The following is a 20,931-nucleotide window of genomic DNA, read 5'->3' on the forward strand; positions in this document are numbered from 1 at the left end:
GCCATTTTTCTAAAAGTTCTTTTTAGTGAAAAATATTTTAACATAAATGTGCATTAAATTTGTTACAGTTCTTAATGAGAACACATGGACACAGGAAGGGGAGCATCACACACAGGGACCTGTTGTGGGGTGGGGGGAGGGGGGAGGGATAGCATTAGGAGATATACCTAATGTAAATGATGAGTTAATGGGTACAGCACACCAACATGGCACATGTATACATATGTAACAAACCTGCACGTTGTGCACATGTACCCTAAAACTTAAAGTATAATAAAAAAAAGTTTTGTTACAGTTCTTACATTTTCCCACATAACCCAGTGATGGGATTTCTTAGGACAATATTCCTCAAGGTTCAAGGTTGATGAGCATTCAGGGAGAAATTCACAATGCAGCCCGTAAACTTAACTGAACATGCATGCTGACTTTTTTAAAGCCACTTTTTTAGTATATGGACAGCCATTTAAAAGATTCTTGTTGATTGTGTTCCATTCCTCTAAGGCTTATTTCTTGTTTTTCCCTCTGTTTTGAAGGACTAGCCCTAAACCTTGTTCTTCCTGTAGCGTGTGGATGTACCTTATATTGATTGTATAAATACCAGACCAACTTGAGCTGTCTTCTCTCAAGACTCATCTATCCCCACCTTTCTTCATTGGTGATTATTTTCATTTTTCTTTCAGCCATCTTATACAAGGATTATTAAGCCTTGGATACTACAATAATTTTCTCTCAACTGCACTTACTACTCAAATTGTCATCCTCTTTCAGTTTTCCTTTATTTCCATATCCCTTAAACAGTTTGTGGCCTTCACCTAGTCACCACTCACTCTTTGCCTATTGTGCGTTGGTTTACGTCCATATTGCTCTACAGAAACTGCTTTCTTAAAGTTACAAAAGACCAAATCTTCACATCCTCAGTCCTTCTCTAATGATTTATCTTCCCTATAGCATGATACTGGCCTTCTGAAACCTGAGCCTTCTGAAAGCTCTTTCTTCTCTTGACTTTTATGATACTTTTCTCTCCTTACTGCTTACCTCACCAAAACTATCGTCTCTCTTTATTTATTGAGCATATTTTTAAAGCATCTTTCTACAAGGTACTAGCAATTTTAAAATGAATAAAATGATTCTTAGATTTAATAATTCAATATAGAGAATAAAGAAAGGCAAACAAGTAATACTACAGTATGTTAAGTGCTAGGTAAAGACCATAGTGGAGGCTTTGCATTCAGATAGCCTGACTTTGAATAGTCCACTGTTACTGGCTTACTGCTTTATGGTTTTTGGCAAATTGACCTATCTGAGCATGTTTCTCGTCTTTAAAAGAAGGATAATACCAATACTACTTACATGTCTTACCTATAATGAGAGAATCCATTGAGATACAGCATTTAATGATGCTTGCCAAGTAGTCAGTGCTGAATAAAAATTGAGTTCCTCTGAAAGACAAAAAACTAAGTCAACTGCTGAGGGGATTTGGGCAAGAATTAATAGAGATGACACTTGAAAAATTTAAGAGTTAGGTTAAAAAGGGGGAGGCAGGTATTATAGGTAAATTAAGCCATGTAAAAGATCATGGTATATTTTTAAGAAATGTTGAGAAATTTAGTTCAGGACCTGGGATATGTCTGAAAAGATAACTGTTGGTCTAGGCCATCATAAGATCAGACCTTATTCTTTAATCATTTAAGGATTAAACACTAAAAAGTAATATGAATCAGTTTGTGTATTTTTATTTTTTTTAAAGACAGATTTTTATTCTGTCACCCAGGCAGGAGTGGAGTGGCATAATTATAGCTTACTGCAGCTTCAAGCTCCTGATCTCACGTGATCTTCCTGCCTCAGCCTCCCAAGTCACTGGGACTGCAGGTGGGCACCACCACCCCTAGCTGATTTTTAGATTTTTTATAGAGACTGGATCTTGCTTTGTTGCCCAGGCTGGTCTCAAACTCCTGGCCTCAGGCAGTCCTCTAACCCCCTCCCAAAGCACTAGGATTGTAGGTGTGAGCCACTCTGCCTGGCCTCAGTTTATATATATGTATACATTTTTTTTCTTTTTTTTGAGACAGAGTCTTGCTCTATTGCCTGGGCTGGAGTGCAGTGGCTCAGTCACTGCAGTCTCCACCTCCCAGGTTCAAGCAATTCTCCTGCCTCAGCCCCCTGAGTAGCTGGAAATACAGGTGCACACCACCACGCCTGGCTAATTTTTGTATTTTTAGTAGAGATGGGGCTTCACCTTGTTGGCTAGGCAGGTTTTGAACTCTTGCCCTCAAGTGATCCGCTCACCTCAGCCTCCCAAAGTGCTGGGATCAAAGGCATAAACCACCATGCCCAGCCACTCAGTTTGTATTTTTAAAGGAGTTAAATGATCTCTTTTCTATAATCCCATTTCATTGGTGCCACTTACCACATTGTTTTGTGGTTAATTGGACAAGGCTCTTTCTCCAAAATTGTGAACCTTGTGGTGACAGGCAATTACTGAGCACATACTGTATACCACTTCCTGTTTAGATGTGTAAACATTTTAAAAAATAAAATGTATAAATTGAATGGATCTGCTATGCTTAATGTTTTTCTTGGTTTTAATAAAATATCAATTGCAGTAGCAAACCATACTTTTCTTTTATCTTAGCTCGAGTTATAAAATGTAAACTCAAAATGGCCCTGTATCACTTAGTATTCTTTTGGTTGCAAATGACATACACTCAGGCTCTGACTAGCTTTAACAATAAAGGGAACTTTTGGGCATGCTTAATGGGAAAATTCAAAGATAGAGGAAGGGCATTATGACTGGCTGATCCAGTGGTTCAGCAGTATCATCAAAAACCACATTTCTTTCTCCAGAAAGTTCTGCTAAGAATTGACCATATCATTTCTCTTCATAGCTGTAGGCCAGTAACAGGATTATATGTCCAATAGGAAGAGAGAGAGGAAGAGAGAGAGTGTGTATGTTCCTGCATACACACATTCACACACTTCTATTATTCTTAAGTTCCTAAAATTAATTTTTAGTGGATCAGCTTTGGTCCCATACCCACTCTTGAACCAATGATTATGGCCAGGGAAATTGATTGGATTCATTGGCTTAATCAACTCCTCACCTCTTTGCCTGAATTCCCAAACTGGAAGTAGAGACAGTTGCTCCCAAAGCACATGGATTATATGGAGGTGGAAGGAGGGGAAGGGGATAAATAGATTCTGGGTGTGCTAATTATCTGTTAATGAAGGCACATTTCATGCCAATATGTAATGGTTAATATGTATACTGTATGAGTATTCAGTAATAATTCATGTGGAAGATGATGATATTTGGTTTTATATCCTTGAAATATGAAAATTTTTCTACTTTTAGACCTGAATGTTTACGTAAAAGCAGAATTTTTACTCTAATGCAAATAACCTGACAGTATGCCAAAACTGTTTGTCAGTGGTGCTCTGTGTTAGTTCATTATGATGTTTTGGTTAATCTAGTGTTCTAATTGCAAGATAGAACTGTGATCAGAGAAATTCATTCTGAACCACCAAATTAGTTCTTTTAATAAATAAAAGCCACCTGTCTCAAAAGTTGATCAGTTGAAAAGATAAGTCACTATACTTAGTCACTATATATCTAGTCACTGTGCATAACTCAAACGCTCTACTCCTGTACCCCTCAATGGTCAAATCTTAAATTATCAGTTTTACTGAACTATTTGGAGAAGGAAAAAAGTACACAAAAATAGAAGGGAAACAGTACACATATTAGAGTAGGATATAAAATTCAAATCATTTTACAGATAGAACATACAACTTCAAAGTATTGACATTTTATGTTGTGTTTACTCTTCCCTCACCATTAGTGGGAAAATACAGTCATGTACTGCTTAAGGACCGAGATACGTTCTGAGAGATGCATCATTAGGCTGTTTCATCGTTGTCTGAACATCATAGTGTACTTACACAAACCTAGATGGTATAGCCTACTTCACACCTATGCTATATGGTCTAACCTATATATGTGGCAGATGACTGCATAAGCAATATTGACCCTTTGCGTATGGGATATCCACATCAGCCAAATTATTTTTTGCTGGAATAACTGTGGCAGAATTTTCTTTTTCTTTCTTTTTTTTTTGAGACAGGAGTCTCACTCTGTCGCCAGGCTAGAGTACAGTGGTGTGGATCTCGGCTCACTGCAACCCCTGCCTCCTGGGTTCAAGCGATTCTCTGCCTCAGCCTCCTGAGTAGCTGGGACTATAGGCACGTGCCACCACACCCAACTAATTTTTGTATTTTTAGTAGAGATGAGGTTTCACCATGTTGGCCCAGATGGTCTTGATCTCTTGACCTTGTGATCCACCCACCTTGGCCTCCCAAAGTGCTGCAATTACAGGCGTGAGCCACCGCGCTCGGCCAGAATTTTCTAATTCCATAACATCAGGTTAAGAAAAGGTACAGAATTGTGTTTCCTTCTCTTAACTTTTCAGATAATATCCCTATTATTGATGATGAAAAACTGAGGTTCAAAAATGTTATTTATTTAGGCTCATTGTTTATAAGATAGAGATAGGATTTAAAAGTATATCTTTCCAGACAGTATTTGAGGACCACGTCTGAGAATTGGCCTTTCTGCGAAATAACATCCTTTTTTAAATGAAAATACCATCCTTTTTAAGATGAAAATACCTATGTTATTTTTTTCTCTGCTGTAGTTTTTCTTAATTAAAATTGTGTGTGTATGTTTTAATTAATGCTTATATTAAACTGTCTTTATTTTCAGACTCTTAGGGTTCCTCTCAGTTTGAAGTATTCCTGCCCTTCTGAAAGCACATGGAAACTAGCAGTATCCTCTCTCCTCAGAGTTCTTTCTATTGGGCTACCTGTTGCCCGGCAGCATGCTTCTTCTGGAAAATTTGACAGTATGTGGCCAGAACTAGCCAATACTTTTGAAGATTTTCTCTTTACTAAAAGGTCAGCTCATTCATTTTTAAAATTAAGACAAGAAGTGGCACATTATATCTTCAGTTGCTCTAAAAACAGTTGTCTTCATTCATTAACAAAGTAATTGATTATAAAGGTTGCTAGATTGTATTAAAAACACACCTGGATTAGCCATTTATCCATTGGGTACATTATCCGTGAACAATGGAGATTTTTGCTTTTTGTATTTTTGCTTATAAGACAGGAATATTATATATAAAACAATACAAATGCATCATATTTAAGAATTTTAACTTAATAAAACTAAGAAGATTCATTTTTTAATTTGATGCCCTTTGGGCATTGCAAGAGAAAAACAATGTTAGAAAATCAGTGTATTACCAGAATAGGATGAGTGGCAATATAATGATCAGCTCTTTAAGATGTTTAGATTTGTCAAAGATTAACAATTTTCATTGTATGGTATCTAATTTAAAGCTTGTATTTAGGATGCTATTTCGACCCCTCACTGAACTACTTACTGTAGGATGATTGGAACACAGACTACATTTTTTGAATGAAGAATTTGCTGAGGTCCATCTAGAGCTGTGCTATTCAGTACAGTAGCAATTGCTAGTTACAAATGACTAATTAAAACCAAACTTTAAATAAAATTAAAATTTTCTTCAGTCTCTCTAGGCATGTTTTAAGTACTCATTGCCATGGGTGACTAGCAGCTGCCACACTGGGTAGAGCAAATTATTGGACATTTCCATCATCACAGAAAGTTGTGTTGGGCAGGACAGATCTAAATCATGCCCTTTTACTAAATGTGGACTTGTCTGTAATAGCTGTAATAGCCAGGCAGTGTTTAATCCTTCTAGCACAAGTAATTATCCTTTGTGTTACATTGGTGAAATTCTTTTCTGAGACAGAGCCTTGCTCTGTTGCCCAGACAGCGGTGTGATCACAGCTCACTGCAGCCTCGACCTCCCAGGCTCAAGCAGTCCTCTCACCTCAGCCTCCTGAGTAGCTGGGACCACAAGTGCACGCCACCACACCTGGCTAATTTTAAAATTTTTTGTAGAGATGGAGGGTCTCACTGTGTTGCCTAGGTGTCTTGAACTAACTCCTGGGTTCAAGTGATCCTCCCACTTCGACTTCACAAAGTGCTGGGATTACAGGCATGAGCCACTGTGCCTGGCGAATTTTTTAAATGTTTGTATCCATCAGTAATTTTTTGATATTGTAGAATGATGCCATGTACTGCTAAATAACCATTTAACATTATTAGTTTGAAGCCACTTAAATTATGGATTTGATGTACTTGAAGAAAAAAGCTTACATTGGCATATGGATAATGATTGAGTCCACAACAGAATGAATTAACTGAAAAAAATTTTCTTTACTATTCTAATATGGTTTAGTTATTCAGTAAAAAAATTTCTAGGGTGCAGAAGATTAACTTGCGTTTCCCCTGTAAAAGTTTGTCTTATAGTTCAGAATTTAAAATAATTACAGGTGATCCTAATTTCTGTCTTGCAAGTGGTCAGACTTTGTTTTGTAGTTTATATATTTTTCACTTCTAGAAATGTTATTGATACCAATGTAAGCATACTCTGTTTCTGAAGGAAAAATTATAGGCACTCATAAACTATATTCAAACAAATTATGTTTTCATCCTTAAAATAACTCTGAAAATTTGAGTTCCTTCATAGACATAAGAGCCTGAGTCACTATTAATTTGTATCAAGCACATAGGTTGAGAAATTTAAATTTTTCCTTTTATTTTCTAATTGTCTATATATGCTTAATGCCCCATTAACAAATTGAATAAGCTTTCAGATCAGCTTTTTTTTTTTTTTTTTTTTTTTTTGCAATGAGTAAAACTTCTTTAAGTATTGCTTTCCCTAGCAAGGTGTGGTGACACACCTGTAATCCCAGCTACTTTGGGAGGCTGAGGTGGGAGGATTGCTGAAGCCCAGGAGTTCAAATCCAGCCTGAGCAACATAGCAAGATCCTGTATATAAAAAAATTGGTTTTCTATGTAAAATAATAATATTTTATATAATTTTGTATTAATGCAGTTGTAGTATAATTTCATTTAAAATTTTAGCTCTAAATTTAGAGGTTTTTGTTTGCTTGTTTTTGTTTTTCTTGAGAGTTTTTCTGCCATCTTCCTTATTCTTGAATTTCTTATGAAATATTCTTCACTTTCTGGACTTTATTCTTATTTTATTAAATCCCGTTTTCTGAAGAGTTTTTTAATATAGAAAAGTGGACAGTGGAATTAAAGGCCAAATAATAGTATTTTACATAATTTTGTATCAATGCAGTTGTAGTATAATTTCATTTAAAATATTTTGCCTGATTATGGCTCTACTTACCTTAAAGGTTTGAGTATGTTTGGTGTGTTGGAAAATACATTACTTAAGAAGCAGCCAGCATAGCGGATAAGAGCATTGGCTTGGCAACCAGACTACCTGGATTCAAATCCCAGTAGTACTACTTTGTACTACTTTTTAGACAAGTTATTAAACCTTTCAGGGACTCATTTTTCCTCATCTGTTAAATGTCAATAATAATGCTCCCTAACTTACAGGGTTATTGTGAGGATTAAATCACTTAAAATGAATGAATGCTTAGAATAGTACCTGGCATGTAAGTACTTTAAAATGCTTGTTTCCACTATTATTGTCATTAATGTTTTTTCTTTCTTTTAGAAAAGGTGACATTATTCATATTAATTCCCATGAAACAACTATTATTTTAAACCAAAATTCTAAAGGCCAAAACTCTAAATGACTGAGACTTGGAAATTTAGCTCTAAATTTGGAGGTTTTTGTTTGTTTGTTTTTGTTTTTCTTGAAACAGTGTCTCGCTCTGTCACCCAGGCTGGAGTGAAGTCGCATGTTCATGGCTCACTGCAGCCTTGACCTCCTGGCCTCAAGTGATTCTCCCACCTCAGCCTCCCTTGTAGCTCGGACTATAGGCGTGCACCACCACACCCAGCTAGTTTTTGTATTTTTTTGTAGAGACGGGATTTTGCCGTGTTGCCAGGCTTGGAGTTATTTTTAATGGCTAAAAATAATAAAGCTTCTAAATTCAGCTCTCAAGTAACACAGTATCAGTATTCTAAGTTATGGTTATTCTAGTTACAGATTTAAGCTTTCTACTCCATGGAGTAGTTGATGAACACCCTAGATTGAGAGTCAGGAGACCTGTGACCTGGTCCTGACTTGCTGTCTACTTTCTATTGATCGTGAGCTGGTCCTTTCCCATCACTAGGCATTATTTTCTTTATTTGAAAGACAAAAAGAAGGCCAACCGGAGTATGTAATCCCAGCATTTTGTGAGGCCAAGTTGGGAGGATTGCTTGGGCCCAGGAGTTCAAGACCAGCCTGGGCAACATAGTGAGACTCCGCCCCTACAAAAAAATTTAAAAATTAGCCAGATGTGGTGGCATGTGCCTGTAGTCCCAGCTACTTGGGATGCTGAGGTGGGATGATCGCTTGAGCCCAGGAGGTTGAGATTGCAGTGAGCTGTGACTGTGCCACTGCACTCCAGCCTGGGCAACAGAGTGAGAGCCTGTCTCAACAAAGAAAGATGAAAAGTTATTTGTTGGAGTAATTGTAAAGGTCCATGAATGTTTAATCAGTCTTTTTAACTTACAGCTTATATTGGATAAAGCCAGTTTAGTTTTTGTTTCATAGTTCAAAAATACTTTAAGGCTCAAATTGAAAGCTTTTATTGGTCAGTTGATAGTAAAAGTGCAGTGTTAAGAGAACTTAAAAACCATGCACATTTTCAGTTTCATAACAGGTTTTCTCTTTGTTTTTGTTTTCTAAATAATTGATAACTTTGGAGGTCATAAACTTTTACATTTTAAACTTTACTTAATGCCACGTATGTACTGTGTTCTATAGCTGAAGTTTATCGTAGTATTTGAACAGTAGGAAGATTGTTTTGGAAAGTTGCTTGGAATAGCAAGACTTAATGAATTTAAATAAGACTAATACTTGGTTATTTTTTATATTGGTACCTTTATAAATCCTTTAACCTAATTAATACATACTCTAAGACTTTAAGAATAAACATATCTCTGTCTGTAATATTCCCCAACCTTTTTGATCTGCAAGATGCTTTGGCAAGGGAATACAATAACACAGAAAATACAAATAAAATCAACTAGCAGAAAAGAAAGCCTTTGCATGTCATTGAGGGCATAAGTAAACAGTTTAAGAGAAAGAAAAAGACAAAGTTGAAAAACACAAGGACTGCAATTTGGTAGACACTTGAAGTCTATTAGAAATTCATTTAGCCAACTTTGAGTACCAAAACATGGTAGTTATAAAGGAGACACAATGGGTGAGTGGGAAGTTACACAATCTGTGGACCTTACATTAAAAATCACAAAGTACTGTGCAAAAGAATTGAAAACACATGTTCACACAAAAACTTGTACACTAATGTTCATAGCAGTGTTATTCATAGTAGCAAAAAAGTGAAAATAACCCAAATGTTTATCAACTGATGTATAGACAAATTGAATGTAATATATTCATACAGTAGAACATTATTCAGCCATAAAAAAGAATGAAGTGCTAATGCATGCTCAAACATGGATGAACATTTACAACATAATGCTAAGTGGAAGAAACTAGACACAAAAGGCTATATATTGTATGATCTTGTTTATGGGCTATATCCAGAGTAACAAATCCATAGAGACAAAGTAGATTTATGGTTCCCAGGAGCTGGGGGGAAGGGAGATGAGGGAGAGTGACTGCTAATGGGTACAGATTTTTTGGGGGGGGTGATCAAAATGTTCTGGAATTAGAAATGGTGATGGTTGTACAACTTTATGAATATACTAAGGAACACTAAATTGTATATTTTAAAAGGGTGAATTTTATAATATGTAGATTATATTGCAACAAAAATTTTAATATGTCATACAGAGAGAACTGACAAAATACAAATAACACTTTAGCAGTTTGAAGGCGCTTTTTTATTTTAAATAAAGATTCATGAAAATTTTTAAAGATTACTGTAGTTTTCAAATTTAAGGAATTTAAGATCTTACATGGCTTATTTGTAACCTGCAGTATTGACCATTGCCCCTTAAAATTTATAGGTAAATTCTGTTAATCAGCATTTTTAAAAGCTCAATCGATGTTTTTGATATGTTTGCTGGTTATAAATTAAATAACTATTAGTTATCCAGTTTTTAGTTTTGTATGCTACTCTCTTCCCTCATCATATGATATTTTAAAAATCTAGTTCAGTATTTCTGATACATGATCCAAACACTATTAATATTATTAATGTGTTGAAATAAACACACTAATACACCTTAGCACACAGTATACACACTAAAAGTATTAATATTGTTAGTGTGTATATTTCTATAAACACTAATAAATATACACACTAATAATATATTATTTTATTATTTTTGCCTCTTCATTTTTTGTTGATAATCAACTCATCCTTAGTTACCTCCACCATCATCACAAATCTTTTAATATTACTAAACCCTTACCTTCCTTGGTTATAAATTAAAATTAAACACAACTTTTGTCTCTAGAGATGCAGATATAGTCTGTGAAGCTGCTTTAATGGCAGTGATTGTGAAATTCCTCTGATTGGTTCAGGTTTGGGTAAATTTCTTTCAGTTTTTTTCGTCTATTTCCTACTACCAATTTATAGTTGGCTTGGGACTTGGACACCAGAATCTAAGTTCCATGAGAAATGGACTGAGTCTGTCTTGTTCACAGCTAGATCTTGAACACCCAAGAATATAATACCTGATGCAAAGTAGTTGGTACTCAGTAGATATTTGTCGAATGAAAAATGTCCAAATCAATGAAACCACAGTCGGATGCCCATATATTCCTATATACAAAATTGTATATTATACTTAATATACAGAAGTGTATATTAAACCTAAATGTTCTAATACTATTTTTACATCTACAACATAAAAAAGAATAATGTAGGCTCAAATATCAGATAAATCTAGGTTTAGATTGTGGCCTCATCATTTACTTAAAGTGTGTTCTCGGGCATATTACTAGGCATTCTAAGTTTCGGTTCCCTCTTCTCTTGATTATATAATAATTACTACATGGAATTGCTATGGGAGATTAATACAAATAAAGCTCATAGTACTGTGGCTGTCTGACTTTTTAGCTGTCATTATTCTAACAGTTATTACTATCCTATTCTCAACTGTTTTTAAATAGTACCTTGCTGTTTTTTAACTTTATGTCCATTTTACTGTTCACTCTTATGAGCCACAGAGTCTGGAATCCACCTTGGTTCCTCAGAACTATTGATTTTCTTTGTTCTTGTTGGAACAATTTTCTGCTTTAGAAAATCTGCATCAGTCTTCTTCTTTACAGATTTTCCCTCTTTATTGTAAAGATCTTTAATCCATTGTATTTATTACAAATTAATGATTAATGGACTGTCTCTGAGTGAATAATTCAGCAGCTGAACTAAGGCTGTCTTAAATAACCACCAATATAAGTGAATTCAGGTAACACCACAATGGTAACTTTTGCTCTGCTGCAGATGATAGCTCTTTACCTTTCGTTGTTTTTTTCATTCATAATATTGAAAGAAGTTTAGTTCTACAGATTTTATTTAGTTCAAGATTGGACCTAGTGTTTTTGTAGTTAGAGTATCATGTTTGTAATTAGCTTAGTCATTTAAACTAATAACTTTAATTTATAATATTACTCTTTTCAATAAATAATAATGCCCTAACCTGGGTTGGAAGACGTAATTTTTTGACATTTGAATACTGTTTATCTATTTTGTTTGTATTTGCAGGGAATAGTTTATCTTTAAAAATCAAGTTTTTTTTTTTTTTTTTTTTTTTTTTAGCATACCTCCAGATAATCTCTCTATTCAAGAGTTTCAAAGAAATGAAAATATTGATGTCGAGGTAAGGAGGCTGTTTAAAATGTTTTCCTGTGACCATTTTTGAAACCAAATAGTAAAAATGTTTGAACTATACAGTTGCTGAAAGAATAAAGTAACAGGTTAAGATTAAAACTGAAAGCATTAAAACTCTTACAGGTTAAACGTTGATATTTAAAGGACTGGCATTTTAAAAGTGACTTCCTTAGATTTGTTACAGTCTTGTGCTTTGTGCATGTTGTCCCAATACTTAGTTGTGTTCATTTAATAAGTTTAAAAAGAGTTTATTCAATGAAATAAATCCATCATTCAGGAGGCATATATTTGAGAGCTTACTCTGCAGTTTGACATACCAGATGTTTCTGGTTCAAATTAATCAGAAAGTTGCTTGAATTTTTCAATTTTTAATCAGCTGTATATACAGCCTATGGAATTCTTAAAGCAAATAGTGTTTTTTAAATAATATATTTTGAGGCTGGGAACCGTGACTCGTACTTGTAATTCTAGTGCTTTTAGAGGCTGAGGCAAGAGGATTGCTTGAGACCAGGAGTTTGAGACCAGCCTAGGTAACATAGCAAGACACCATCTCTACAAAAAAAAAAAAGTTTTTTAAGTTAATTGGGCATGGTGGTTCACATCTGTAGTCCTAGTTACTCGGGAGACTGAAGTGAGAGTATCACTTGAGCTCAGGAGTTGGAGGCTGCAGTGAGTTACAGCTGTACTACTGTGTTTCAGCCTGGGCAACAGAGCAAGACCTTGTCTCTAAAAAAAAAAAAAGTGAAAAAAATAAGTAAAAAAATAAGAAATATATTTTGAGGATTATAAATGGAATTTAAATAAGCAGTTCTTGTGGTTGTGGATTTTTTTGTTGATGGTAGGGTTTTGGAGGTTTTTTTCCTTTAAGTGGGATAGAGGAACTTTTAAGTAAATAAAATCAATTACATTACTTTAAAATATACATTTGGCCGGGCGTGGTGGCTCACACCTGTAATCTCAGCACTTTGGGAGGTGGAGGCAGGTGGATCATGAGGTCAGGAGATCGAGACCATCCTAGTTAACATGGTGAAACCCCGTCTCTACTAAAAAAGAAAAAAAAAAAAAAACATACAAAAAAACATTAGCTGAGCGTGGTGGTGGGCCTGTGTAGTCCCAGCTACTTGGGAGGCTGAGGGAGGAGAATGGCATGAGCCCGGGAGGCGGAGCTTGCGGTGAGCCAAGATCATGCCACTGCACTGCAGCCTGGGTGACAGAGCAAGACTCCATTTCAAAATACATAAATAAAATATACATTTAAAATGCATAGGCATTATCATATGGAAACAAAATATTGCCTTTTGTGCCATTACTGTATTAAAGCTCTTGTGGACTTTAAAGGGCAAAATAACATACTACATGTTAGAGATAAACTATTTGACAAAAATGAATATAACTTTAATTTCTCTTACAGCTGACAGTTTTTGGTTATAAAAAGTGATTTAAATGTTATTCTTAATCCTATTTTGAATATTTTAATTCTGACATGGGTAAATTTCACATGCTATTTTTCTCTAGAGTCCTATTTGCAGTTATCATGCTGAAGATCAACATTTATCCAAATGGTTGGCATAGTAAACAGTTATGGTACTGACTATTTTGTATTAAAGTTACTAGGACAGATGAGAGAAACAGATTAGTAGTCATCCTGTATGTTAACATTAAAATGTTTGTGTACTTCTTTAAAGGAGAGTTCTTTAACTGATTTTCATTTAAAGTAAAATTTAAATTTTACTCTAGAAATTATTTTAGTCAGTCTCTTTCAAAGAAAACAATACATTTGCATTTGCCCCTATTGTTTTAGGTAGTTCAACTTATCAGCAATGAGATACTACCTTATGCCAATTTTATTCCTAAGGAATTTGTTGGTCAAATAATGACAATGCTTAACAAGGGCTCAATACATTCTCAGTCATCTTCATTTACAGGTATGTTATTTTAATTTTTTTAAGTATTAAAAAGTATTGAAGTACTTTTGAAGAAACTGTCAATAGAAATGTTTAATCCTATGATTTTGGTAATGTAAACTGGAGAATGGTAAGGTGATTTTTAGGATTGTAATATAGAACTAAGCTTTATGAGGAGAAATGTTATGACATGACTGTTCTGTGGAATAGAATGTTTTTATTCCATGTTTCTATTCTGTGAAATACTGTGTTTCTGATCATATATCAGAAACACTGAACTATATTTTTTAAATATCATAATTGCAAACTGTGAAGAATTAAATTGCAAAGCACTTTATGGAATCCATGGATGTCACTGCAGGCTGACACAAGTTACCAGTTTTGTGAAGTCATAGATTGGAAAGGAATGTAAAAATATGAATGTATATTCTGCCACTTAGCAGTCAATTAACTTTTGAGTCTCAGTTTTGTAATCTTTAAAATGGAGATATTAATACCATCTTCTCAAGACTATACATTACAGAGTTCATTTAAAAAAATAAGATGCCTCAACATTTTTTAAGGGAATTAACATTTACTCAGTGCCAACTGTGTACAAGATACTATGCTAGAATGTTATATTATTTCTCACAACATTTCTGTGAGGATAGGTAAGACCATATTACAGGAAAGAAAACTGATTTAGAAAGGTTGAAAAAATTGCTCACAATCTTAGGGCTAGAGGCCAAATTCATGCTTAAAAAGAACTACATGCTTCTTTTCATTATATCATGCTGCCTTAATTGGGAACTGATATATAAATTACGTTTGTTATTAATTCTCTTTTTCTAAACCTGAGCTCAAGTCTTAAACTGTGGCATCAACCAGGTGCAGTGATTCATGCCCATAATCCTAGCGTTCTGGGATCGCTAGGTGGGATCCCAAGGTGGGAGGATCGCTTGAGGCCAGGAGTTTGAGACCAGCCTGGGCAGCATAGTGAGACTGCCTCTGTCTCTACAAAAGATTTTAAAATTAGCTGGGCATGGTGACACATGCCTGTAGTCCTAGATACTTGGGTGGCTGAAGTGGGATGGCTTGAGCCCAGGAGGTGGAGGTGACAGAGTTATGATTGTGCCACTGCATTTTAGAGTGCACTCTGGGCAACAGAGCAAGACTCTTGTCTCATATATATGTATATATGGTTTAAAAACTATACTTTGGGAGGCCGAGACGGGCAGATCACTTAAGGTCAGGAGTTCAAGACCAGCCTGGCCAATACGGTGAAACCCTGTCTCCACTAAAAATAATTAGCCAGGTGTGATGGCATGTGTCTGTTATCCCAGCTACACAGGAGGCTGAGGCAGGAAAATTGCTTGAATCTGGGAAGTGGAGATTGCAGTGAGCCGGGATCACACTACTGCACTCCAGCCTGGGCGACAGAGCGAGACTGTCTCAAAAAGAAAAAAGAAACTGTAAATTTGTGCCATGCAGATCCTTAATCCTCAGAATTTATTAGAGCCTTAACTAGCTTCTCCTGTTTTGTGCTGAGCATTTTAAAGAGCATTTATGTGTACAGTTTGACCACTAGATGTCTCTCATACTGCTCACTTCACATACTAGTTCTTTTTTCTAGCTCAGTTTTTAAAACTGGCCTGGTAAAGTGTGGGTTTAGCAAACATGAGAATCTCAGGGAAAATTTTAAAGCCCGCTTATCTTAACGCAGCCAACTTTTTATTATTAAGAGTATGTGAAAAAATTTAATTTTTAATAAAATACACATTAAGAACAATATTCACAATTAGGTATAAATGTTCAAAGTTAAATAAGGGCTGTTGAGTTACCAAGTATACTTTTACTGGCAGTTTTCTGATAATATATCTTGCTATGTATGGTATTAAATTTACCAAGACAAGAAAGGTACATGGACATTCTTACAGTGACTTTGCCATATGACACGTCTTCTCAGCATTCACTTGGAGTTTTCCAACACCTGGGAAGCTTCACGTGAGAGTCCTTCACCACCACAACAATGCTCCTGCTCATTCCTCTCATCAGACAAGAGCAATTTTGTAAGAGTTTCAACGGGAAATCATTAGGCATCCACTTTACAGTTGTAATTTGGCTCCTTTTGTTTTCTTTTTGTTTCGGATCTTAAAATACCATTGAAGGACAGCCTTTTTCTTCAGTCAATAATGTAAAAAAGATAGCATTGACATGGTTAAATTCCCAGGACCTCAGTTTTTTACGGATAAACTAAATGGCTGGTATCATCGCTTACAAAAGTGTCTTGAACTTGATTGAGCTTATGTTGAAAAATAAAGTTTGTAGTTTTCATTAAAAAAAAAAAAAAAAAACTTGGAGTTTTCCTTAAACATATACATACAAAACTGTTCTTTGCTAAACAAGGCCAACCTGTAAACACAGAGGTTCCAGTGATGATTGGCCTTTTGCTTTTAAGTATGATCTGATAGTCAGAGCTCACAGACATTTGAGGAAATTCTCTAACACAAAAGAGAAAGACCAAAACAAATGAAGAGGAAGTAAAAGAAATTGGAAGGAAACAGATAAAATGCAGAGTCACTGAAAACATAAAACCACTTAGGATGATCAAAGAGATAAAAGAACAATTTAAAAAATGCTATATAAAAGGAGCAGTAGAAAAAGAAAGAAGGCTGGGCACGGTGGCTCAGGCCTGTATTCCCAGCATTCGGGAGGCTGAGGCAGGAGGATCACTTGAGCCCAGGAGTTTGAGACAAGCCTGGGCAACATGGCAAAACCCCATCCCTACAAAAAATACAAATATTAGCTGGGCGAGGTAGTTCATGACTGTAGTCCCAGTTACTTGGGAAGCTGAGGTGGGAGGATCACCTGAGCCCAGGAGAACAAGGCTGCAATGAGCTGTGATCACGCCACTGCACTCCAGCCTGGGTGACAGACTAGAGACTCTGTCTCAAAAACAAAAAAACAAGACAAGAAGGAACTCATAGAAACTAAAGATGTGATGACAAGTTCAGTGAAAGGTTGAAAGGAGAAGTAAAATGAATCCAGGGAGCCTAACATCTGACAGAGAACAAAGAAAATCTAGGAGAAGGAATTATCAAAGAAAATAAACTGAAGAACTGAAGAACAAAACTTCCAGATTAAAAATAGTATCAAAAACAGTGAAAGAAAAAAGACCCACAATCAGGCATGTCATTATGAAATATCAGAATACCTGGGATAAAGAGAAGACCCTAAAAGATTTCAGAAAGAAAAAAAAAAGTTCAGTATAAAAGACATTGGAGGCCAGGCACAGTGGCTCATGCCTGTAATCCCAGCACTTTGGGAGGCTGAGACGGGTGGATCACTTGAAGTCAAGAGTTCGAGACTATCCTGGCCAACACAGTGAAACCCTGTCTCTACTAAAAAAAAAAAAAAAAACAAAAATTAGCCAGGTGTGGTGGTGCATGCCTGTAATCCCAGCTACTCGGGAGTCTGAGGTGGGAGGATCACTTGAACCTGGGAGGCGGAGGTTGCAGTAAGCTGAGATCACGCCACTGCACTCCAGCCTGGGTGACAGAGTGAAGACCCTGTCTCAAAAAAAACAAAAACAGACAGTGGAATTCTCAGAGGCAGTATTGGATGCTAAAAGACATTGAAGCAGTGGTTTTAGGGTTGTGAATGGAAAGGACTTTTAACATGGAAGCTCCATGTTAAAACTCATACTGTTGGCCAAGTATGAGTGTAAAACAGTAATTCTCCAATTTCAGCATGCATCATAATCAACCAGAGGATAAGCAATTGCTGAGTAGTACCCCCTGAATTTCTGATTCAGTAAGACTGGGCGGCATGTGAATTTACATTTCTAACAAGTTCTCTGGTAATGCTGATGCTGCAGGGTACATTTTTGAGTACCATAATATATGACATTTTCGGAGGTACATGCGCTCAAAAGTTTTACTTCTCATTGATTGTTTCTTAGGAAGCTACTTCAAAATATGCTCTGTAAAAGCAAAGTAGTAAACCAAGGAAAAATAAGGCATGAAGCTGAGTGCCATGGCTCACGCCTGTAATCCCAGCACTTGGGAGGCCAAGGCGGGCGGATCACGAGGTCAGGAAATCGAGACCATCCTGGCTAACACAGTGAAACACTGTCTCTACTAAAAATACAAAAAATTAGCTGGGTGTGGTGGCATGTGCCTGTAGTCCCAGCTGTTCAGGAGGCTGAGGCAGGAGAATTGCTTGAACCCAGGAGGCAGAGGTTGCAGTGAGCCAAGATTACACCACTGCACTCCTGCCTGGGCAACAAGATGAGACTCCGTCTCAAAAAAAAAAAAAAACGAATGAAACAATTTCCAGGGTGATGGCAAAGACTAGTTTCAGGATATAACAGAACAGCATGTCTAGAGAGCAACTGCCAGACTGGAGCAGAGGTCACGTTCCAGGAAAGAAGTTGCTAGGAGAGGGAAAAACAGACAAAAAGAGATTGCTGCAAGTTTGACCACATGAAAAACTATTGTGAAGTATATTTTATAGTGCTGTTTTATGGTATAGAAAGACCAAATCAAGAAATATGTTGAATAGAAGTGATGAGGATCTTGCCTTGTTTTTGATCTTGTGAGGGGGAATTTGTTTCTCTCTACATACACACACACACACAAACACAATTTCACTATATGTATGCTATTAGCTATAGGTTGTTCTAGGTGCCTTTCACCAGATTGAGGAATTTCTCTCTATTCCTAGTTTGCTAAGCATTGTTATCATTAAAGCTCATTGATTTAACTTTTATTAACCATCAAAATTTGTTAATTTTACAGAAGCAGAGATTGATATTCGTTTGAGAGAGGAATTTTCTAAAATGTGTTTTGAAACATTACTCCAGTTTTCCTTCAGTAATAAAGTCACAACACCTCAAGAAGGCTACATCTCACGAATGGCACTCTCAGTGCTCTTAAAGAGGTCCCAAGATGTACTACATCGCTATATAGAGGATGAAAGATTAAGTGGTAAATGCCCTCTTCCAAGGTATATATTTCATTTTATTAAAGAAATAAATGTATTGTACTAATTGTTGATAACAAGGAAAACTCTGAAAAGCAAGTGTTTTTGTAAGTGATCTGAACTAAGCTGAAGTTGTTTATAATCTTATTTATCCCATATGGTGTAAATATTCACAGGTTTTCCTGCAGATTTATTAACATGTTTTATTATGGGGTGCATTTTTAGATCCCTCATGGAGATTATGTAACATATGATACATAGGTACCAAATTACCTTTTTGAATTAAAAAAAATAAACTGAATTCCAAAATATATCTTCTTCCAGAGATTTCTGGATAAGGACTTGTGGATCTCTATGAGCACATGATATTATTTCTCTAAAGTGAAAATCATAAATCATATTTTAGGAATATCCTAGTTGTTTTACAGTCATTTGCAGGTTTCTCTCTGTGTCAGCTAGCCTGATCTTAGGTCTTCTTTTCATCCAATCTGCTTAATTAAGCCCATGGACCTAAACTGATTTATTTCTCATCTGTTCAGCCTGTGTCAGTGGAAGGGGCACTAGGCTTTTCTGGTCAGCCAAGGCTAATCAGAGTTGGAGTACAGACCAGAATTCAACAAAGGATACAGTCATAAATTAGGGTTAGGTTTGCAAATCTACTTTTTTAATGTAGAAATTAGAGTTCAAGGCATAACTAATGAAGCAAACAGAAAATAACATGGGAAAGCAAAGTTATCAAAGTCAGGAAAGACAAAAATCATTGTTCTTGTCTCATAAGGTAGGATTGGAGAGGCAAATCACCAGCGTTAAATCTTTGTGCACATTTTAATTTACTTATAATAAATTTCTGAAGTTGGAATTGACCTGTCAAAAGACACAGACATTTTATAGCTTTTGATATGCATTAACCAAATTTCCCAACAGAGATTTATACCAATTTACATTCTCCCAGGAATGTGTGAATGTCCCTTTCCTCAATTTTTAGCATTTTTAAATTATTTGCCAGTTTATCATTTATCTTTTTCTAATTTGATGAATAAAAAATAGTCATATTTTACTTTGCTTTCATTTTTTAATTACCAATGCATATTAGCTATTTGTATTTCTTCTTTTAGGATCCAGTGTATTTTGAATTTCTAGAACTTAAATTATAACTCCTTATACTCAAATTTATACACAAAAACACTCCAAAGACAGATGTTAGTAATTTGGTTATGGGCATGATTGAAAATTGATTTCTGAAGTATACTTGGAAATGTGGTAATAAGGTTGTTTTGAGTGGAATATTGTTAGAACATATTTATATATTATAAAATATTATTTGATTTCAGAAGGAAACTTTCACTTTATTTTTTAATGTTCTAAGTCTTTACTTTTTAACTACTACCTTTAAATTGGGCCTTATTTATAATTGTCCTATGAAGTTATATTGTATCATTCTGTGTTTGTTTCAGTATCATTTGTTTTCTAAAAAGCTACATTGCAACACAATAAAATACTTCAATGCTTACAATAGGAAGTCTTGAAATAGTACCCTGACATAGTATTAGAAAGTCTTATCTGTAGAATAACACAGATGCACACCAGGAATGGGGAGGGATGAGGGCAGACCAGAGACCAGAAGAGCTTTGTTTTTATGAGGAGAAAGAAGGGAATCAAGCTACTCTTGTTGACTCTTTACTCCAAGTTCATTCTTCATTGCTAATGTCTCCAAATAGTGCTACCTTAGGATTGATTTCCAGAATGTTTCTTGTTTGTATTATTAGAAAGTTAAATAAGTACCATTGTAATTTTGAATGTACTTTCAACAGCATGGCAAAATATATGCCATGTGGTAATAGTAGTCTTTGTTTCCATTTAAGCTTTGGCAAATCTCTTTTAGTACTAATTCATTAAAAAAAAAAAAAAAAAAAAAACTTGTAGAGAAGTTTTAAAAGCATATATTATAAAATGTTTTAAGGGCAGGGCACAGTGGCTCATGCCTGTAATCCCAGCACTTTAGGAGGCCGAGGCAGGAGGATCACTTGGCAGGGGGATCACTTGAGCCCAGGAGTTCGAGACCAGCATGGGCAGCATAGCAAGCAAGACCTCGTTTCTACTTAAAAAAAAAAAAAAAAAAAATTAGCCAGACAACGTGGCATGCACCTGTAGTCCCAGCTACTTGGGAGGCTAAGTGGGAGGATCACTTGAGCCCAAGTCA

General features: G+C 35.7%; 1 protein-coding gene across 5 annotated transcripts in view; it reads left to right on the forward strand.

Moving 5' to 3' along the window:
- The window catches only part of MON2 (MON2 homolog, regulator of endosome-to-Golgi trafficking), a 127,761-nt gene that overhangs the window by 98,839 nt on the left and 7,991 nt on the right, over positions 1-20,931 (forward strand). For 4 of the 5 annotated variants that reach the window (XM_024256975.3, XM_024256974.3, XM_024256976.3 and 1 more), the window contains 4 exons: positions 4,760-4,950; positions 11,794-11,854; positions 13,667-13,790; positions 18,548-18,755. In XM_024256975.3, the coding sequence (XP_024112743.2) occupies positions 4,760-4,950; positions 11,794-11,854; positions 13,667-13,790; positions 18,548-18,755 (584 nt within the window). Of the gene's footprint in view, positions 1-4,759; positions 4,951-11,793; positions 11,855-13,666; positions 13,791-18,547; positions 18,756-20,931 lie in introns of those variants that run through there. The other variant, XM_054527335.2, reaches the window with a different exon arrangement.

Source organism: Pongo abelii, chromosome 10 (genome assembly GCF_028885655.2).
Source record: "Pongo abelii isolate AG06213 chromosome 10, NHGRI_mPonAbe1-v2.0_pri, whole genome shotgun sequence".
NCBI classification, from domain to species: Eukaryota; Metazoa; Chordata; class Mammalia; order Primates; family Hominidae; genus Pongo; species Pongo abelii.